Raw genomic sequence first — 16,287 nt, 5'->3', positions numbered from 1 at the left:
AGGGCTGGGTTACAGGTGTGCACCATCATGCCTGGTTTGTGCAGAGCTAAGAATCAAACCCGGAAATTCCCTGTAAGTTGGCAAGCCCTCTGCCAACCGACTTCCATCTCTCGTTCACCCCTTGAGCACTTAGAAGTTTAGCCCCCGATTTGAAGAGCCAGGAGGCCAGTCTAGTCCTTTATTTTACTTATTTGATGCCTCAGTTCACCTCACCGTGGTGTCCTTCCCTGCAGATCTGCTGGATCCTGATCACACTGGTGCCAAGAAAAAGAAAGTCACCTGAGCCTGTCAACACTGCAATCGAACGAGTACAAGGAGCTTTGGAGAAGTTTTTATTGTTTAAAAATCATAATTGAAGCTTCAAAAACATACAACCCAACATGTCCCAACTCCAGACCCTAGTCCACACCCTAATCCGCGGTTCTGCTGCCCCCTCCTGCTGCCTACACCACCATTAGGCAGGACTCTGCTCCAGGAGACTGCCACCATTCTCCTGCCCAGCTTATTGTCACCAGCTACAGAGAGGCATGGTAGCAAGAGGGGATAGTTGGCTCCCAGCATCTCTGACCCCTGCACATGTGCAGTCTGTGAGCTGTGTGTGGGAAAAGGAGGTCAGGTTCCCAGCAGGGGCCCCTGAGTGAAAAGACGAAAGCCAGTCTCCACTCAGCCCACCCCCCCCAAGCCCTGGCTCAAGGGAAGCTGTCGTCATCATCCTCCGCCATCTCCTTGGCAAACTCCAAGTCCTGCTGCTCTCGCTCACGCCGTTCCTGTGGAGAGAGGGGCTGCCGGCTTCACCCAAGGGAGGGGCTGCCCTGCCCTCCAAATTTTTCCCTGCTTCCCTTTGAAAAGGTCCACCCTTCATTCTTGCTCACCTCTGCCGACTCCAGGTCCTTGTTGTAGGATTTGGGAGGAAACCGCATGGCCTGAAAACAGCAGGTGGAGAGAGAAGCAGGAATCACTGGCATGCCCATTGCCTGCTTCAGATACCAACATCTGAACACGGTGGGCCATGGCCACCCTCCTGTCCAGGTGGGAAGTTATCTATGCATGCATGCACGGTATGTATCTATCTCTCTCTCTCTCTCTCTCTCTCTCTCTCTCTCTCTCTCTCTCTCTCTCGCGGCCGGATGGCCTCAACCTCAGAGATCCACCTGCCTCTACCTCTCTTTAGTGCCGAGACTAAAGGTGTGCACCAGATGTTAAAGGTGAGGCATAAAGGGCTAGGTCACAAAGGGCTCCCCACATCTGCACAGCACACTTTATCAGATTTGAAGGGTGACAGCAACACCCTGGTTCCTGGGTGAGGAGGAAGACCAACAAACTCAGTGTCTAGGTACAGAGGGGTTAGAACCTTCCACGGAACTAAATGCTGCCCCATGGTTTATACAGGTGAGCCTGGCCAAGTGCTCCACGGTGTGCAGTGATAGTCTCAGTAGTCAATCCCTGAAGAAGGCTGGCCAGGCAGCAACTGACCATGTTGTTTCACAGGCAGAGGCAGGGGCTCAGAGAGGAGTGACATCCTTTACATGCTACAGAGAAGGCACTGGAGTCCTGCTGGCAGGGGCTATGGAGCCTTGGCCGAGTCCTCTGTCCTATGGCCCTGCTGCACAGCGGTGATTTTTAGACATGGACTAGGAACTGGGTACTAGTCAAGTACTAGGCTTCCCTGAGGATTCTGGGGGAGGGAGGGTCATAAATGGCAGCTAGCCCAGTCAGTAGCCAAGGGCGGCTCACCTTGACAGACATATTGTGGATGTCCAGGCAGAAGGAGATGCGCTGGTGGAAGGCTAGCTGGGGTTCCCGGGTAGAGTAGATATCAGTCATCTCTTTGGATTGAACATAGCCCTTCTCATGATTGATGCTGGCCTCAATCACACCATCCCGGATGGCCTGCGGGCTCCCAGAGGGAGGAAAGGTCACCTCCTGCTAAGTCACCTCTTGCGCTGTTATAGTCCTCTATCCTAACACTCAAGCCCAGACTCATTTTCTTCCTGGCAACCTCCTGGCTTTGCTACAGTTACTGGCATTTCCTGATGAGACTGGTTACTGCCATACCCTCTGGCGAATTCCCTTCCACTTCTGCCCCCTGTATAAGAGGCAGGAAGGGCACATCCCACCTTGGCGACAATGAACTCTGCATCCTCTGGACTATCCAGCTGCAGCTTCTGGGCAATGTCCGCCAGGGAGATGCGAGAATAGGAGAGGCTGATCATGCGCACACCTGCGGGGGGAGCAATGGGTGGGCAGGTGGCACGAGGGGTCACCACCCACCTACCCACGAGGCTGCCCGTGCCAGGAAGAAAGTCCACCTGCACCTGTGCAGACCCCAACCACACCTGTCTTAATCACATTGTGCCGCAGTCGGATAATTAGGGTGTAGGTCCCGTCTGTTTGAAACTTCTCTCCAAACTGATCCAGGACTTGGTTGAACTTGGCAAGATTTCCTGTCCTAACAGCTGTAAGGAAACAGGAGCACCTTAGTTGATGTGAATGGGCACACACACCAGGCCCCAGGGCAGGGCTCTGGGAGGGCAGCCCTTACCTTGGGTGAGAAGGAAGTAGGGCATGAGAGAGCGCTTGAGGGAGGGCTGGCGGAACTGCAGGCGGTCTGGGATCTCCCCCAGCAGGAGCTCCACCACAATCAGAAGCTTGTGCACCTGCGAGGGGTGTGACAGGGAGCTCAGTGGGCAGGAAGCGTGTAGATGGGGAAATGAATGGGGCTCTGATCTCATCAGAAACACCGAGGCAGAGAGGGCAGAATTATGATGCACACAGTCAGGTAGGCAGAGAGACGTACATACACATTAGCTTAAAAGGGAGAGAGATGCAGATGGCTCTGCAGTTAAGCGTGGCTGCTGCTCTGCTCTGGCAGAGGACAGGGTCTGGTTCCCAGCACCCACATGGTGGCTCACCACTGCCTCCAACTCCAGCTCCAGAGGATCTGATGCCCTCTTTGGGCTCTGTGGGAACTCAAACACGCAGCACACACTGATAGACACCCCCCACACATTTAAATAAATAAAAATAAATCTTAAAGAAAAAAAGGGCCAGATGTGGTATTAATCCCAGCAGAGACAGGTGGGTCTCTGTGAACTTGAGGCCAGCCTGGTCTACATAGTGAGTTCTAGGACAGCCAGGGCTATGTAGACTCTCTCCTTCACACACATGCACAGAACAAACAAACAACCCACAAAGAGGGTGAGAGGGAAGCAGAGGTTAGAATGGCAGGCACAGTGTGACGCTAGGATGCAGCCTGGCATGGAAGGAGACCACATGCTGAGGCCACCAGGAGCCTCTAGAGTCTCCTCAGGGTCTCCAGAAAGGAGTCCATCCCATGCGTACTTTGGTGTTCGTCTAGTAAGACCTCCTGTTTGGCTTAAACTTCCGAAATGGAAGGGGAACAAATTTATGTTTGCCTTTTTAAAAAGGCAGGGTTATACAGCTTGGGTGAGCCCTGTACTTGCTATAGAATTAGGAACAATACTCCTACCTCAGCTTCCCAAGTGCTAGACTATGACATGCACCATGAAGCTGGCCAACATACCTGCTTTCTCTTACTTTGTATCTTTATTCCTGGAAAATGTCCTAAAATGTATTCTGATCACATTTATCCTCCATTCCCTTCCCCTAATTCCTCTCAGATCTACTTCCAAAATTTGTCTTTTAAGTTTTGGTGGGCTTTTTTTGTTTTGTTTTCTTGAGACAGAGTTTCACTGTTTAGCTCTGGCTGTCCTGGAACTAGCTCTGTAGACCAGGCTGGTCTCGAACTCACAGAGATCCGCCTGCCTCTGCTTCCCAATGCTGGGATTAAAGGCGTGCGCCAACAGCACCGGTTATCTTTTAAGGTTTACAGTAGAGAAGCAGCCGCATTAACGGGTACTAACTAGCCTTTATCTACTCCTGAAGAGAACGAATGTTCCCGTTTACCAGCAGTACCAGCACCCAACAGTTCCAGTGCACACTCTGGGGCACAGTGACACCATCGTTAATCCCAGCATTTGGGAGGCAGAAGCTAGCTTCATCCACACAGAGTTCCAGGCCAACCAGGGCTAAATAGTGAGACTCTGTTGAGAGAGTGAGTGTGTGTGAGAGAGAAAGAGACTTCTTTGTAAACAGGGTCTTGCTATACAGTCCCAACTGGCTCAAACCTGCAGTGCTCTTGCTGCTCTTCCCAAGTGCCTGAGCACACAGCTGCGCCTCCAGCCCAGCTGCAACCTGTATTTTAGTTTTGAAAGGGGCGGAGCGGGGGACAGGCCCTCTCCTTAAACACACACATCCCAGGCTTCCTCATCAACCTAACACTGGTCAAAGACCCCAGGCCAACTCTCGGCACCATCCTGCCCCAGATGCTATCGTGAGGAGCCATGAACCCTTACATCTTGTTTGAGATGCCAGACTTTCCGACGGGCTCCACCAGCACGTGACACACTATCGCACTACCTGTAGCTGTCGTGATTGTTGTTGTCTGAGGCACACTCTTACATTATGTAGTTCAGGTTGGCCTCAAAACCTGCCACCTACCTGTGTCAGTCTCCTAATTACCTGGATTACTGTGTGCCACCACACCTGCCTCTTAGCAATTTTTAAAAGGAACTTTAGCATGTGATTTATAGTGTGAGCAACCTTCCAGGCTGCTCGTGTGTCTGGAAATTCCTTTGTGTAAAAATTCTATTTTTTTTTTAAAGATTTATTTATTTATTTATTATGTATACAACATTCTGCCTCCATGTATGCCCGCACGCCAGAGGAGGGTGCCAGATCTCAGTACAGATGGTTGTGAGCCACCATGTGGTTGCTGGGAATTGAACTCAGGACCTCTGGAAGAGCAGCCAGTGCTCTTAACCTTTGAGCCATCTCTCCAGCCCTGAAAATTCTAATATTCCAAAAACCAGTTCAAATTTAAGATTTCTTATTCTTTAAAACCAAGTGAGCCTAGTCCGAATGGAACGCCATGGTCTCTGCCCCTGCCCCTGCTCACTCACTGATAAGGGGACAACAGAGGCTGGTGCCATGCTGCGGCAGGAACAGGGAGGGTCAGGAAGCGCGAGCTCTAGCATAGGGAAGCAGACCTAGGGTACCAGATAAGCAAGAGAGAGAGGGCAAGGAGGTTGGCTGACCGTCTGTTTGAAGCCAACAGCTGTGTGCTGTGGGGCCTTGCGCAGGGCATTGGTCATTGTCCTCCGGGCTTCAGAGTACTCCAGCTGGATAGCTTTGATTCGGCCTGGACAGGAGAGGACGGTGGGTCAGAAGAGTGTGTGGGGATGGGTCGGGGGTGGCACACGCCTTTAATCCCAGCATTTAGGGAGGCAGAGACATGCAGATCTCTGAGTTTGAGGCCAGCCTGGTCTACAAAGCAAGTTCTGGGACAGCCAGGAAAACCCTATCTTAAAAAACCAACCAAACAAACAAAAAGTCAACATCATTCACCACGAACACTTGGCTTTAGAACAGTCTAAGCTCTTGCTTGCCTGATGATTTGTAGAGTAGTCCATGTGGAGACCTTGACTGCGCTAATCAATCAAGCTTTACCCAGTCCCTCCCATGAGGGATGAGTCCTGTCTGTGCCAAATGGTCCAACCCTGAAAAGTCTGCATCAAGGAGCCTGAGCCACCTCCTACTTTGTGGGTGGGGACCCCTCCTTACCTGTGTAGTAGAGGTACCTGGCCCACTCGTTGTTGTTAGCCTGTTCGGGGAAGACAGACTTGGACACTAGTTTCTCAGCCTGGTCATACAGGCTGTAATGTAGGTAATTCCGAAGCAAGAGGTTCAATAGTGTAGCCTGTCCGTCCGCATCATGCCGGAGGGTGGCTGTCCGGAGCCGGGCATGCAAGAAACTTTGAGAAGGAAAGCAAAGGGGTGTCAAACCCTCAAACCATGTCAGATGTGGGTCACATCTTTGATCCCAGTCCTTGGGAGGTAGAAGCAGGTGAGTTTCTTTGAGTTGAGGTCAGCCTGATCTACTTGCCTAGTTCCAGGACAGCCAGGGCTACAGAGCCCCTGTCTCAAAGACAAACAACGCAGAGTCTCAAAACACAACTCTGCACTGCCTGATTCACCACATGTTCACTTCTGGTCGGCACTCGTCTAGAAGCACCATTCCAGAAAGGACAGCACCTGTGCTTTACCCAGCGGGACAGACGGTGGCAGAAGCTAAGGAGAAACCGGGGAAGAGCAGCACGCAGGCAGGAGGCAAGAGGGGGCTGGCTTGCCGGGCGGTGGTGGTGCACGCCTTTAATCCCAGCACTTGGGAGGCAGAGGTAGGCGGATCTCTGTGAGTTCGAGACCAGCCTGGTCTACAAGAGCTAGTTCCAGGACAGGCTCCAAAGCCACAGAGAAACCCTGTCTCGAAAAACCAAAAAAAAAAAAAAAAAAAAAAAAAAAAAAAGAGGGGGCTGGCTTCTTTCCTTTTATCCCTTGGTTGTGAGCCCGAGCCTTTGGCAGCTGAGCTGTCTCTCTAGCCCCAGTTTTCCATTTTCTATCCCACCCATGTGTGTGCACACGAGTGCCAGTGTGTACACAGGGCACAGGACAACTTCCAGGGGTTGCTTCTCTCATTCCACAACCTGGGTCCTGGGGATCAAATTCAGGTTCTCAAGCTTGGCAGCAGGTATTTTTACCTACTGAACCATCAATATGGTTGAATTTATTTTTAATTATTACATTAAAAATTGTGTATGGGTGAGTGTGCACTGGCACAGCTATGGAGGTCAGAGGCCAACTTTAGGGAACTAGCTTTATCCTTCTATTCTGTGGATCTCAGGGACAGAACTCGGTTGCTGGACTTTAACACACTGAACGGTTTCACCAGCCCCGATGGATTCTAAACAGCCAGGTCCTCACAGGACTGAGAAGTTACAGGGAAGGACAAACTGAGGAGGTTGTCTAGTCTGCCCAAGGAAGGACAGGAGGCAGCATGTTGGCGGAGAGGAGAGATGAGTCAAGGAAGAAAGAGGAGAGTCAGTTCAGTTCTCAGAAATGCCATGAGGGCTCTGGCTTTTCTAAAGGGCTGGAGCTGGGGTGGCAAAGCAGGTTTTGAACAGAAAACCAAAATATTTCTAGCATGTCCTTTCACCCCTCACTCCCTAGCTGTGGGCTGACAAAAGAGCCAGGGGACAGTTCGTTAAAGCCCAGAGGTTATCTCCATTGCTTACCCAGAATCTCAACTCCCCCTCTCAGGGCATGTTAGCTATTACCTGCTGGGTATCTGTGGTAGTCTGAACAAGAATGTCCCCACAGGCCCATATATTTGAATGTTTAGTCACCAAAGAATGGAACTATTTAGAAAACTTAGAAGGGTTAGGAGGTGTGGCCTTGTTGGAGTAGGTGTGGTTTTGTAGATGGAAGTGTGCAACCAAGGTTCCAAAGGCCCAAGCATCCAAGCACTCAGGAGGCAGAGACAGGAAGATCCCTGCGTTTGAGGCCAGCCTGCTACAGAATGAGTGCCAGGACAGTCAGGGCTACATAGAGAAACCCCTCAAACAAGAATGCAGCTCTCAGGTACTGTTCCAGAGCCATGCACGATGTCACAACAACAACGAACTAACCCTTATGAGTTGCCTTGGTCATGGTGTTTCTTCACTGCAACAGAGCAGTGACTGAGACAGGACCTCACACCCACTGGTCCCTCAACTGTGTAGTAGTGATGACCTTGGCTCTCGTACCTGCGCACCACATCCAGCTTGTCCAGGAACTCATAGACCCGGGCATGGTAATAGTAACACTTTGCAGCTATGAGGTCCAGGGCTCGGCGGTTCTGAGTGCTGATCTTCTGCATCAGGTCATCAGAGATTTTCTGGGCCTGGTGGGTGGGGGGTGCAAAAGAGAACCAAGTGGTAATCCCTCCAAAGGTCAAAGAGGAAATATCATGAGCCAGCAGTTCTGCTCCTAGGTGTATATCCAAGAGAACTGTAAACAGTTACACACAAAAGCCTATAAACAAATACTATTATCTGCATCATTTAAAATAACCCAAGGGGGGAAAAAAAAAACCCAAGGATTTCTTGGTAGCTGAAGAACACTTAAAAAATCAAGTGTAGGGCCGGGCGGTGGTGGCGCACGCCTTTAATCCCAGCACTCGGGAGGCAGAGGCAGGTGGATCTCTGGGAGTTCGAGGCCAGCCTGGTCTACAAGAGCTAGTTCCGGGACGGGCACCAAAGCTACAGAGAAACCCTGTCTCAAAAAATCAAAAAAAAAAAAAAAAAATTGAAAAAATTGAAAAAAAAAAAAAAAATCAAGTGTAGGGCTGGAGAGATGGCTCAGCGGTTAAGGGCACTGGCTGCTCTTCCAGAGGTCCTGAGTTCAATTCCCAGCAACCACATGGTGGCTCACAACCATTTGTAATGAGATCTGGTGCCCTCTTCTGATGTGCAGGCCTTCATGGAAGGAATGTATATATAATAAATAAATAAATAAATCTTAAAAACAAAACAAAAACAAAAAACAAGTGTGGTGCTGCATGCCTATAATTCTAGTGCTCGGGAGGGAGGAAGATCCAGTGTGAGGCTAGGCTGGGCTAGAGACATGAAACTAAACAAAAACTCATAACAATAAGTGAAGAAAGGCATATCCATTGGAATATGTCACAAAAATGTGATCCTCCAGAAGGGCTGCAGCAAGTCTCAGGCCAGCCCGGATTAGAGAGCAAGACACTGAAACAAAACAAAACAAAAACGACAGGCTAGGGTACGGCGTGGTGGGCCAATGCTTGCCCAGCAGTAGCACAAATGACATCCTAACTTCCATCTTCAGTTAAAAGAAAAGCGTAGAATGATGTGCTCACTGGTCCATGCTATGCCATTACCCACTGCAAAATCTTTAAACTTTGTATCAAGAAGCAAATCTTCCAGAGACAGAAAGCACATTAGTGGTTTGTGGTAAAGAGGGTGGCATTTGTGCTGGAGCAAGGAACATGCCCTTGGTGTTAGTGCTGATGGCTGTAGAGCCTTCTGTGTATACAGAAAAACCACCCAAATGTCTACAGAAACAAACAAAAAACAAAGAAACAAAAACCAACAAGGAGGAGTTATAAAGGCTTGTGCACTGGCATCCACGTGGGTGCTGGGTGTTGACCCTGGGTCCTCGTCAACAGTATCAGCTGAACCATCTATCCAGCCTTACAGAGTTGGCTTTTTTAAAATATAATTTTGAAAAATTACTTTTATTTGAGTGTGCATATGCCTTCTCTCAATCCTTCTGTCTCGGCCTCCTGAGTGCTCAGGTAATAGACATGCCCCATGCATGATTAGCTGTCATTTCTTTTTCTTTTCTTGGTTTTTCGAGACAGGGTTTTTCTGTGTAGCCCTGGCTGTCCTTGAACTCAGATATTTGCTTGTCTCTGCCTCCTGAGCACTGGAATTTAAGGTGTGTGCCACCACCAACTGGCTACTATTTCTTAAAGATATACCAAAGTTTACTCTGTGCAAATGTGAGACAGGGTCTCACTACGCAGCCCACACTGCCCTTGAACTCCTATTCTGTCTCAGCCTCTGAGCAATGGGGTTGTAGGTGTGCACTGCCATGCCTGGCTTGGGGAGGCGAGATGAGAGGCAGTTCCCAGTGATTCCCTCTACTTCTGCACTGGAGATAACCTCCCCGAAGCATCCCGGGTACCTCTTTGTAGCGTTTGCTGTTCATTAGGAAGATGACCATGAGCAGCTGGAGATAGGCTTCCACTTCGGGGAGGAGAGGGACTGATGCAGCTTTTCCTGTACGCGGACGGAACTGTAGATCGGCTTCTGTGTCCATGGGCTAGGAGAGGACAGAATTACCATGGAGAAGTGCCGCGAAACCAAGCAACAAGAGTTCCCTGGGCACTCACTGTGTTTCGACACACACTTACTGAGTGCCCACTATGCACAAAGAAATTGGCCAAGTGCTGAGGATATGAGATTAAAGATAGTCCCTTTTTTTGGAGCGTCAAGGAGGTTGACGACAGAACAGAATAAAGATTTCTGTAATCTCACAAAAGGCTTAATTTAAGAACAAAGCGACCATACCCGAGGCCGCTGCGAATCCTACCCAACACCCTTAAAGCTAGCTCAACTCACTTCTTCTAGGAAGGGTAGCAAGAAGTCTCGAGTGGTATTATTGGAGGTGAAGAAGCCATGCACGGCCTTATACAGAACATAGTGGTTGAGGCGGCGTGACGTGGACGGCAGCATCCGCAGCGCCCTCAGCACGAACCGAGGCTCCTTGCCTGAGACAGCCTTCTCGAGCTGCTTCACATGCTCCTTGATGTCTGCAGAGGACCAGAGAGAAGTTACTGCAATTCCTCCTGTCCCTTACCACTCTGGGGGAACAGTTACCTGGAGTGTCTTACAAAGGGGGCGGTATGCATATTTACGCCTTTGGGCCTAAAAGAATTATGCAGTATTTATGGTACAGTCCACCGATTTTCAGACATAACCAGAAACAAGGAAAAATACAACTGGGGCAGGGGTAGGGTAGGCATAGTAGAAAGGCACAGAAAAGAAAACAGTTGACAAACAAAGCAGAAGAAATACATGGAGATTTATCAGAGCTCAAAATAGGGAAAGACTTTGTAAAGAGCGGAAAAATCTCAGACAGACACACAGGACTGATGAGTGTGTCTGTCTACACTACAAAAAACCCTTCTTTTTTTTTTTTAAAGACTTATTTATTATGTATACAATATTCTGTCTGCATGTGTGCCTATACGCCAGAAGAGGGCACCAGATCTCATTACAGATGGTTGTGAGCCACCATGTGGTTGCTGGGAATTGAACTCAGGACCTCTGGAAGGAAAGTCAGTGCTCTTAACCTCTGAGCCATCTCTCCAGCCCCAAAAATCCCTTCTGAATAACCATGTCAACAAGAGAAAAATACGTGCAACAAATGGCCAGGTTCACATTTCACTTCACAAAGAACTTACAGAACTGATTAAGAGAAACTATGGGGGTTAGAGAGATGGTTCAGCGGTTAAGAGCACCGGCTGCTCTTCCAGGGTCCCAGGTTCAGTTCCCAGCACCCACATGGTAGCTCACAACTGTCTGTAACTCCAGTTCCAGAGGATCTGACACCATCACACAAACATACATGCAGGCAAAACACCAATGTACATAAAGTAAATAAATAGATCTTTAAAAAAGAGAGAGGGAGGCCAGGTGGTGGTGGCACACGCTTTTAATCCCAGCAGAGGCAGGCAGATCTCTGAATTCAAGGCCAGCCTGGTCTACAGAGCAAGATCCAAGACAGGCGCCGCCGGCCCCCCCCAAAAAAAAAGAGAAAGAGGGAGAAAGATACTACTGGTCATAACTTCAAAACAAAAGTGGACTTGGACAAGAAGCAGAGGACGGCAAACATAAGAGACACGAAGGCTGTATTTGGCAGTATGCAAATACCTGAAAAATACCTGAAGAGATTTTTTTTTTTTTTTTTTTCCGAGACAGGGTTTCTCTGGAGCTTTGGATCCTATCCTGGAACTAGCTCTTGTAGACCAGGCTGGCCTCGAACTCACAGAGATCCACCTGCCTCTGCCTCCTGAGTGCTGGGATTAAAGGCGCGCGCCACCACCGCCCGGCTTAGCAGTATTTTTAAATGGAATGGAAATAGTAAAGAGAAAAGAACATTTATAATGTAAATCAGATTTTCAGGACAACATAAAAAGCTTTAGAAATGGGGCTGAAGCGATGGTTAAATACACTGGCTGCTCTTCCTCTGGAGGAGTAGCACCCACTTGGTGGCTCACATCCATCCACAACTAGAGTTCTGGGAGTCAGACATCCTCTTCTGACCTTTGTGGACACTGCACACGGGTGGTACACTTACAACCACCCAGGTAAAACACACACACACACAAATTTAAATTAAGACATGTTTACCCTTTTTGACTTAGACATATAAATTCTGGGAAGCTACATTTAAGTAGTTATAAATAAAAGTCAATTAAAAGTTTATGTATGGAGATGATGATTGTAAAACTACTTAAAAGAGCAAGAACCATGAAAAACTTTAACTGTGCAGTCAAGGGATAGTTTCTTAGTGACATCCCCTCACTGGGTGCTTGTGATACCAATGATCACAAACAGCAGGAGCTCCTGCTTACGGAGGGTTTGCCATGTATTTACTATGTGCTAGGCACAGTTCATGCATTCTACGAAAAGACATAAAATCTTTACATACTAATATCTTGAGTCTAACTGTGTACTGCAGTGATTTCAATGATAGAACAGCTTGAAAACATGTTAACCATGCTTGAATTTTTCCTGTTACTTTAGAATCCTCAAGCTTCAAATTCTCTGCAGTGAATACAAACCACAATGAAATGTACACACACTCTCGGGCGATGCTGAGTGACAGCTCTGCCACAGGCTACTTTCCTTTCAGGTAAAAATCTTTACTGGACACAGATACTGTTGCCAAGTTTTTAAGTGGGAGTTGATGCAGTCCCTCCCCCCCCCACATACACACAAGTACCACTCAAGGCATAACGTGACTTATCTCCGCGTTTTAAAGTGGTTTCTCATGCAGTTAAGCAAAACGAGAGAGGGAGAAAAAATCTAGTAAGGAGCTTGGTCCCACTTGAGCCAGAACTTGGGGAACTTCCCTGGATCTCGGTGCAAAGTCTCACCTCACCCACTTCAAACATGGACAGGATGGACTAAATGGGAAAAGTAAAAATAGCAACTTAAGAGGGCCGAGAGGATAGGACCCCGAGAAGTGGCATCTGGAAGAAAAAAGTTTGGTGGCTTTATAGGAGTTGAGGCCACAGGCACTATAAGCAAGAAGACAAACTCAGGAGTGGAAGTGTGGATGTGCTTGAACTCTTTAGGCGTGGAGGGGGAGTAAGGGACCTCAAAAGAGAGGAAAGGAGCAACGGGACAGTTTAGATACTTCAATTACAGAAGGAAGGAAGCAAGACAAGGTAGAAATGGCTTTCCTAGGGAGGTCGCTAAAGGAAACCGGAGCTACAGAACCCTCTATAAACGCTCAGCTAAGGGGCCAGTGTACTACTAGCCTGGCCTCTTTAGACACGAATACAAACGCTAATTTCTAGGGATCAGCAACGTTTCGGAGGTGCTAGAATCGGTTGGATGGGGTGTACATGGAGTAGATCAGTGGGAAGGACTGAAGAAAAGTCTCGGTGAGACCAAGATGCAAGAGAAAGTATGAGGAAGGCAGTCCGCAGCCTGGAGAACAGGTTCAGTCGCCGGCTGGGGTCGAGAGCCGCAGGGTGTGGGACGGGCACTTCCGACCCCGGCCCCATTGACCGAGGTAGGTGGAGGCTGCGCTGAGGTCCCAGGGAGAAGTCGCATCACCGTGGCCGCTGTCACCCGTGATCGCGGCACGTCCCGGGCGCGGGCTCCCGTACCTTCCAAGGTGACAGTGTCCAACTCTCGCTGGGAGTGCTCGGTCGTGGCTGCCTTGCCGTCTCCCTCCCCCGTCGAGCCGCTCCCTGCTGCTGCCTCCTCTTTCATCTCCACATCCTGGGGGGCCGGCGGCGGCGGTTCTTGTTCCCCTCCCGGCGGCGGCTTTGCCTTGTCGGCGCCTCGGCGCCGCGCCGAGCCCTCCTGCTTCATGGCGCCCGGGGTCGCGGCCTGGTCCGGGGACCGAGGCAGGGGCCTCGCCTAAACCCTCACACCAGAGACCAGGCACAGAGCCGGGCCTGCACACCAGCGCGGGCTCGCGTCGGGCGGCACGATGACCGAGCAGCTGCAAACTCCTTCCCGGCGCTGGGGCTTCTGGGAAATGCCAGGCCCGGCGAGCGGATGGCCGAGTCCTGGGAGGGGAGAGAAATCAACAGCCGAGGTGCACGATGAAGGCGGATCTTCCAGGAAGGAGGAGGAGTCCGCAAGAATTTGTGGGGCTTAAGAGTGGTGATTTTATTTTCCTCTCGAGTGCCTATCTCCGGATGTCCGCGAGAGGTCCCCTTAGGCTCCAACCTGGGCTACCACAGACTCTAATATGTAAGTATTAGGACCTATCCGAGCGCAGATCCTGATGACATCACAAGTTGCCGGGCTTTTTTTTTCCTTTCTCTTCCCCGCCCGGCAAACTCTCCCAGTTTGCACAGGTCAGGTTCCCTGTGAAATCCGTCAGGCTCGCGCTCTCAACGCACGCCGGGTGCTTCCAGCGCCAGGAAGAAAAGAGCCTGTGTGCTTGTGGCGAGGCTGTTAGATTGAACTGAGCTCAACCCTGTGGCATCCGAACTTCTTTGTCAAATTTTTGTATAGTGCTGAATATAAGGTCGACCATCTCTGCAGCGTGAGAGTGTGCTGGGGTGGGGCGTATTTGTGTAAATTAGTCAAATTTAATAATAGGAGGCCACGTAGTATACAGCTCAGGGCCAATATGTAGAGGATTGTTGCGAAACCCAGATCAAGTACAGCTCATTCCTTTAACCCCAGCTCTCGGGAGGCAGAGACAGGCTGATCTCCGTAAGTTCGAGGCCAGCCTGGTCTACAGAGCGAGTTCCAGGACAGGATCCAAAGCTACAAAGAAACCCTGTCTCGAAAAATAGAACAAAACAAAAGTAGGGCCAGATGTGGTACCATCTTTAATCTCAGCACTAGGAAAGAGGATCTACATAGCAAATCCCCCCCCCCCAAAAAAAAGGAGGAGGAGGAGGAGAAAAGAGAAAGAAAAAAAAAAAAGATAAAGGACCTTGCTGCCAAGTGTGGAGACATGAAGACATGAGCTTGATCCCTATTGATCCCTAGGTTCCATGGTAGAACGAGAGAAGAGCCTGTGTGCTTGAGCATGCTGTCACAGCACGCCCCCAAAAATAAATGAGAGAGAGAGAGAGAGAGAGACAGAGAGAGAGAGAGAGAGAGAATGTAATGTACCCAGACAAGCACCATGTTCCACTCCAGTAATTCCAGTAAGGAAAAACAATTGTCATTACTTGGAGGTTAGCCTGGGCTACATAGTTTCAGGAAAGCCTGAGCTACAGTGTGAGCATGCTCCGTCCTCAAACACAAAACAACCGGACGAGCAAGGTGAGTTAGCAGATAAAGGCGTTGCCACAAGAGAGGGTGAGGAAAAAGTTGACACTCTACATGTTCTGCTTTGGGACCCGGTGTGCTCTGGGGAGGGAAGGAAGAGGCTCTAAGGGAGCAGTTTGGGGAGGCCTGTGAATGGGGAACAGAATGATGTCCTTCATGGGGTGCACAGATGGAAGAAGATTGGACCAGAAAGCCTTCCCATCAGCACAAAACAAAACTCCAGCATGGAAACTAGATCTAATCTATAAATAGAGCTGGGACTGGCTCAGCACAGGCTCGAACAAGGATTCAGAAGACACGAAATGTGTCCCTTTTATATTCCAAATCCTCAGGCCGTCTGTTTGTTTGTTTGTTTTGGTTTTTCGAGATAGGATTTCTCTGTAGCTTTAGAGCCTGTCCTGGAATTAGCTTTGTGGACCAGGCTGGCCTCGAACTCACAGAGATCCACCTGCCTCTGCCTCCCAAGTGCTGGGATTAAAGGCATGTGCCACCACCGCCCAGCGTTGTTTGGTGTTTGAGACTCACTCTGTAGCCCTGGCTGGTTTATAACTCATAGAGATTCACCCTCTGTCTCCAGAGTGCCGGGATAAAAGGCGACTAGATCCTTCTCTGCCCCATCACACCTGGCAGCTGCATATATTTTAAATTTTCATTCATGTATGTGGTTAGTTGGGGCCATTCTTCTCATGTATGTGAGGGAGTCAGAGGACATCCCCCTCCCACCGTGTGGGGCCTGGCAGTTGAAGTCAGGTCGTGAGACTTGGCAGCAAATGCTGCTGAGCCACCTGCTGGTGTCCCCACTTATCGCTTGTATGATTTTTATTCTATTGTGGCAAATAATTCTCAGTACTAGGCAGCCACTCGCCAAACAGAAATGTGTGCTCCAGTTCTAGGGCGCACACCTGGACCTGTTCTCCCAAGCTGTCCTTCCACCGTCCCCCCTCAGTGCTGGGGGACAGAGAACAGAGCTTTCTAATGAGCACAGGGATAAACTTACTAAAGACCCTCATGACACCCTAGACTGCAGGTGGCGGGAATGGCAAAGGGAGAAAGCAGACCAGCTTTGTCGTTCATCCTTCCAATCACGGAAGTTACCTTGCCGGCTGCTAGTTAAGATGTCAGCTCGCCTCTCTGTGAAGTTTACATCCCGGGGAACAAATGAACAAGTCAGCAGAGAAGACCGCAGTAGAACCCGAGGGCTTCCAAAGCTGCCAGGAGCAGGGGAGGAGGGCTAACCGTGAAGCTTTTGGCAGCTGGTCGTGATGAGTCTTGCTGTGGAGAAACTGACCTGGGCAAGGAGGTCGGTAAGAAGTGGGAGATTCTG

The 16,287-nt window shown here is 49.6% G+C and overlaps 1 protein-coding gene across 1 annotated transcript; it reads right to left on the bottom strand.

Moving 5' to 3' along the window:
- Positions 1 to 331: 331 nt before the first annotated feature.
- On the bottom strand, positions 332 to 13,695 carry Psmd3 (proteasome 26S subunit, non-ATPase 3). Its single transcript, XM_057775945.1, has 12 exons — positions 13,331 to 13,695; positions 10,047 to 10,237; positions 9,610 to 9,747; positions 7,662 to 7,798; positions 5,644 to 5,834; positions 5,118 to 5,221; positions 2,543 to 2,657; positions 2,337 to 2,456; positions 2,118 to 2,221; positions 1,735 to 1,890; positions 873 to 923; positions 332 to 767 (listed from the first exon to the last, which is right to left on the bottom strand). Exons 1-12 carry the CDS (start codon positions 13,536 to 13,538, stop codon positions 690 to 692), a joined length of 1,593 nt encoding a protein of 530 aa, XP_057631928.1. The 5' UTR covers positions 13,539 to 13,695; the 3' UTR covers positions 332 to 689.
- Between the last annotated feature and the right edge of the window lie 2,592 nt (positions 13,696 to 16,287).

This window comes from Chionomys nivalis, chromosome 7, assembly GCF_950005125.1.
Source record: "Chionomys nivalis chromosome 7, mChiNiv1.1, whole genome shotgun sequence".
NCBI classification, from domain to species: domain Eukaryota; kingdom Metazoa; phylum Chordata; class Mammalia; order Rodentia; family Cricetidae; genus Chionomys; species Chionomys nivalis.
This window is presented reverse-complemented; position numbering and strand designations above follow the sequence as displayed.

Bases quoted from the DNA above. Each gene is read 5' to 3' on its own strand.
- Psmd3 (XM_057775945.1), bottom strand. From the start codon at position 13,538: ATGAAGCAGGAGGGCTCGGCGCGGCGCCGAGGCGCCGACAAGGCAAAG. The intron at 5,835-7,661 runs GTACGAGAGCCA...TCCTTCTCAAAG, and splicing joins AAGCTGGATGTGGTGCGCAG to TTTCTTGCATGCCCGGCTCC. The intron at 2,457-2,542 runs GTAAGGGCTGCC...GTTTCCTTACAG, and splicing joins CTACTTCCTTCTCACCCAAG to CTGTTAGGACAGGAAATCTT.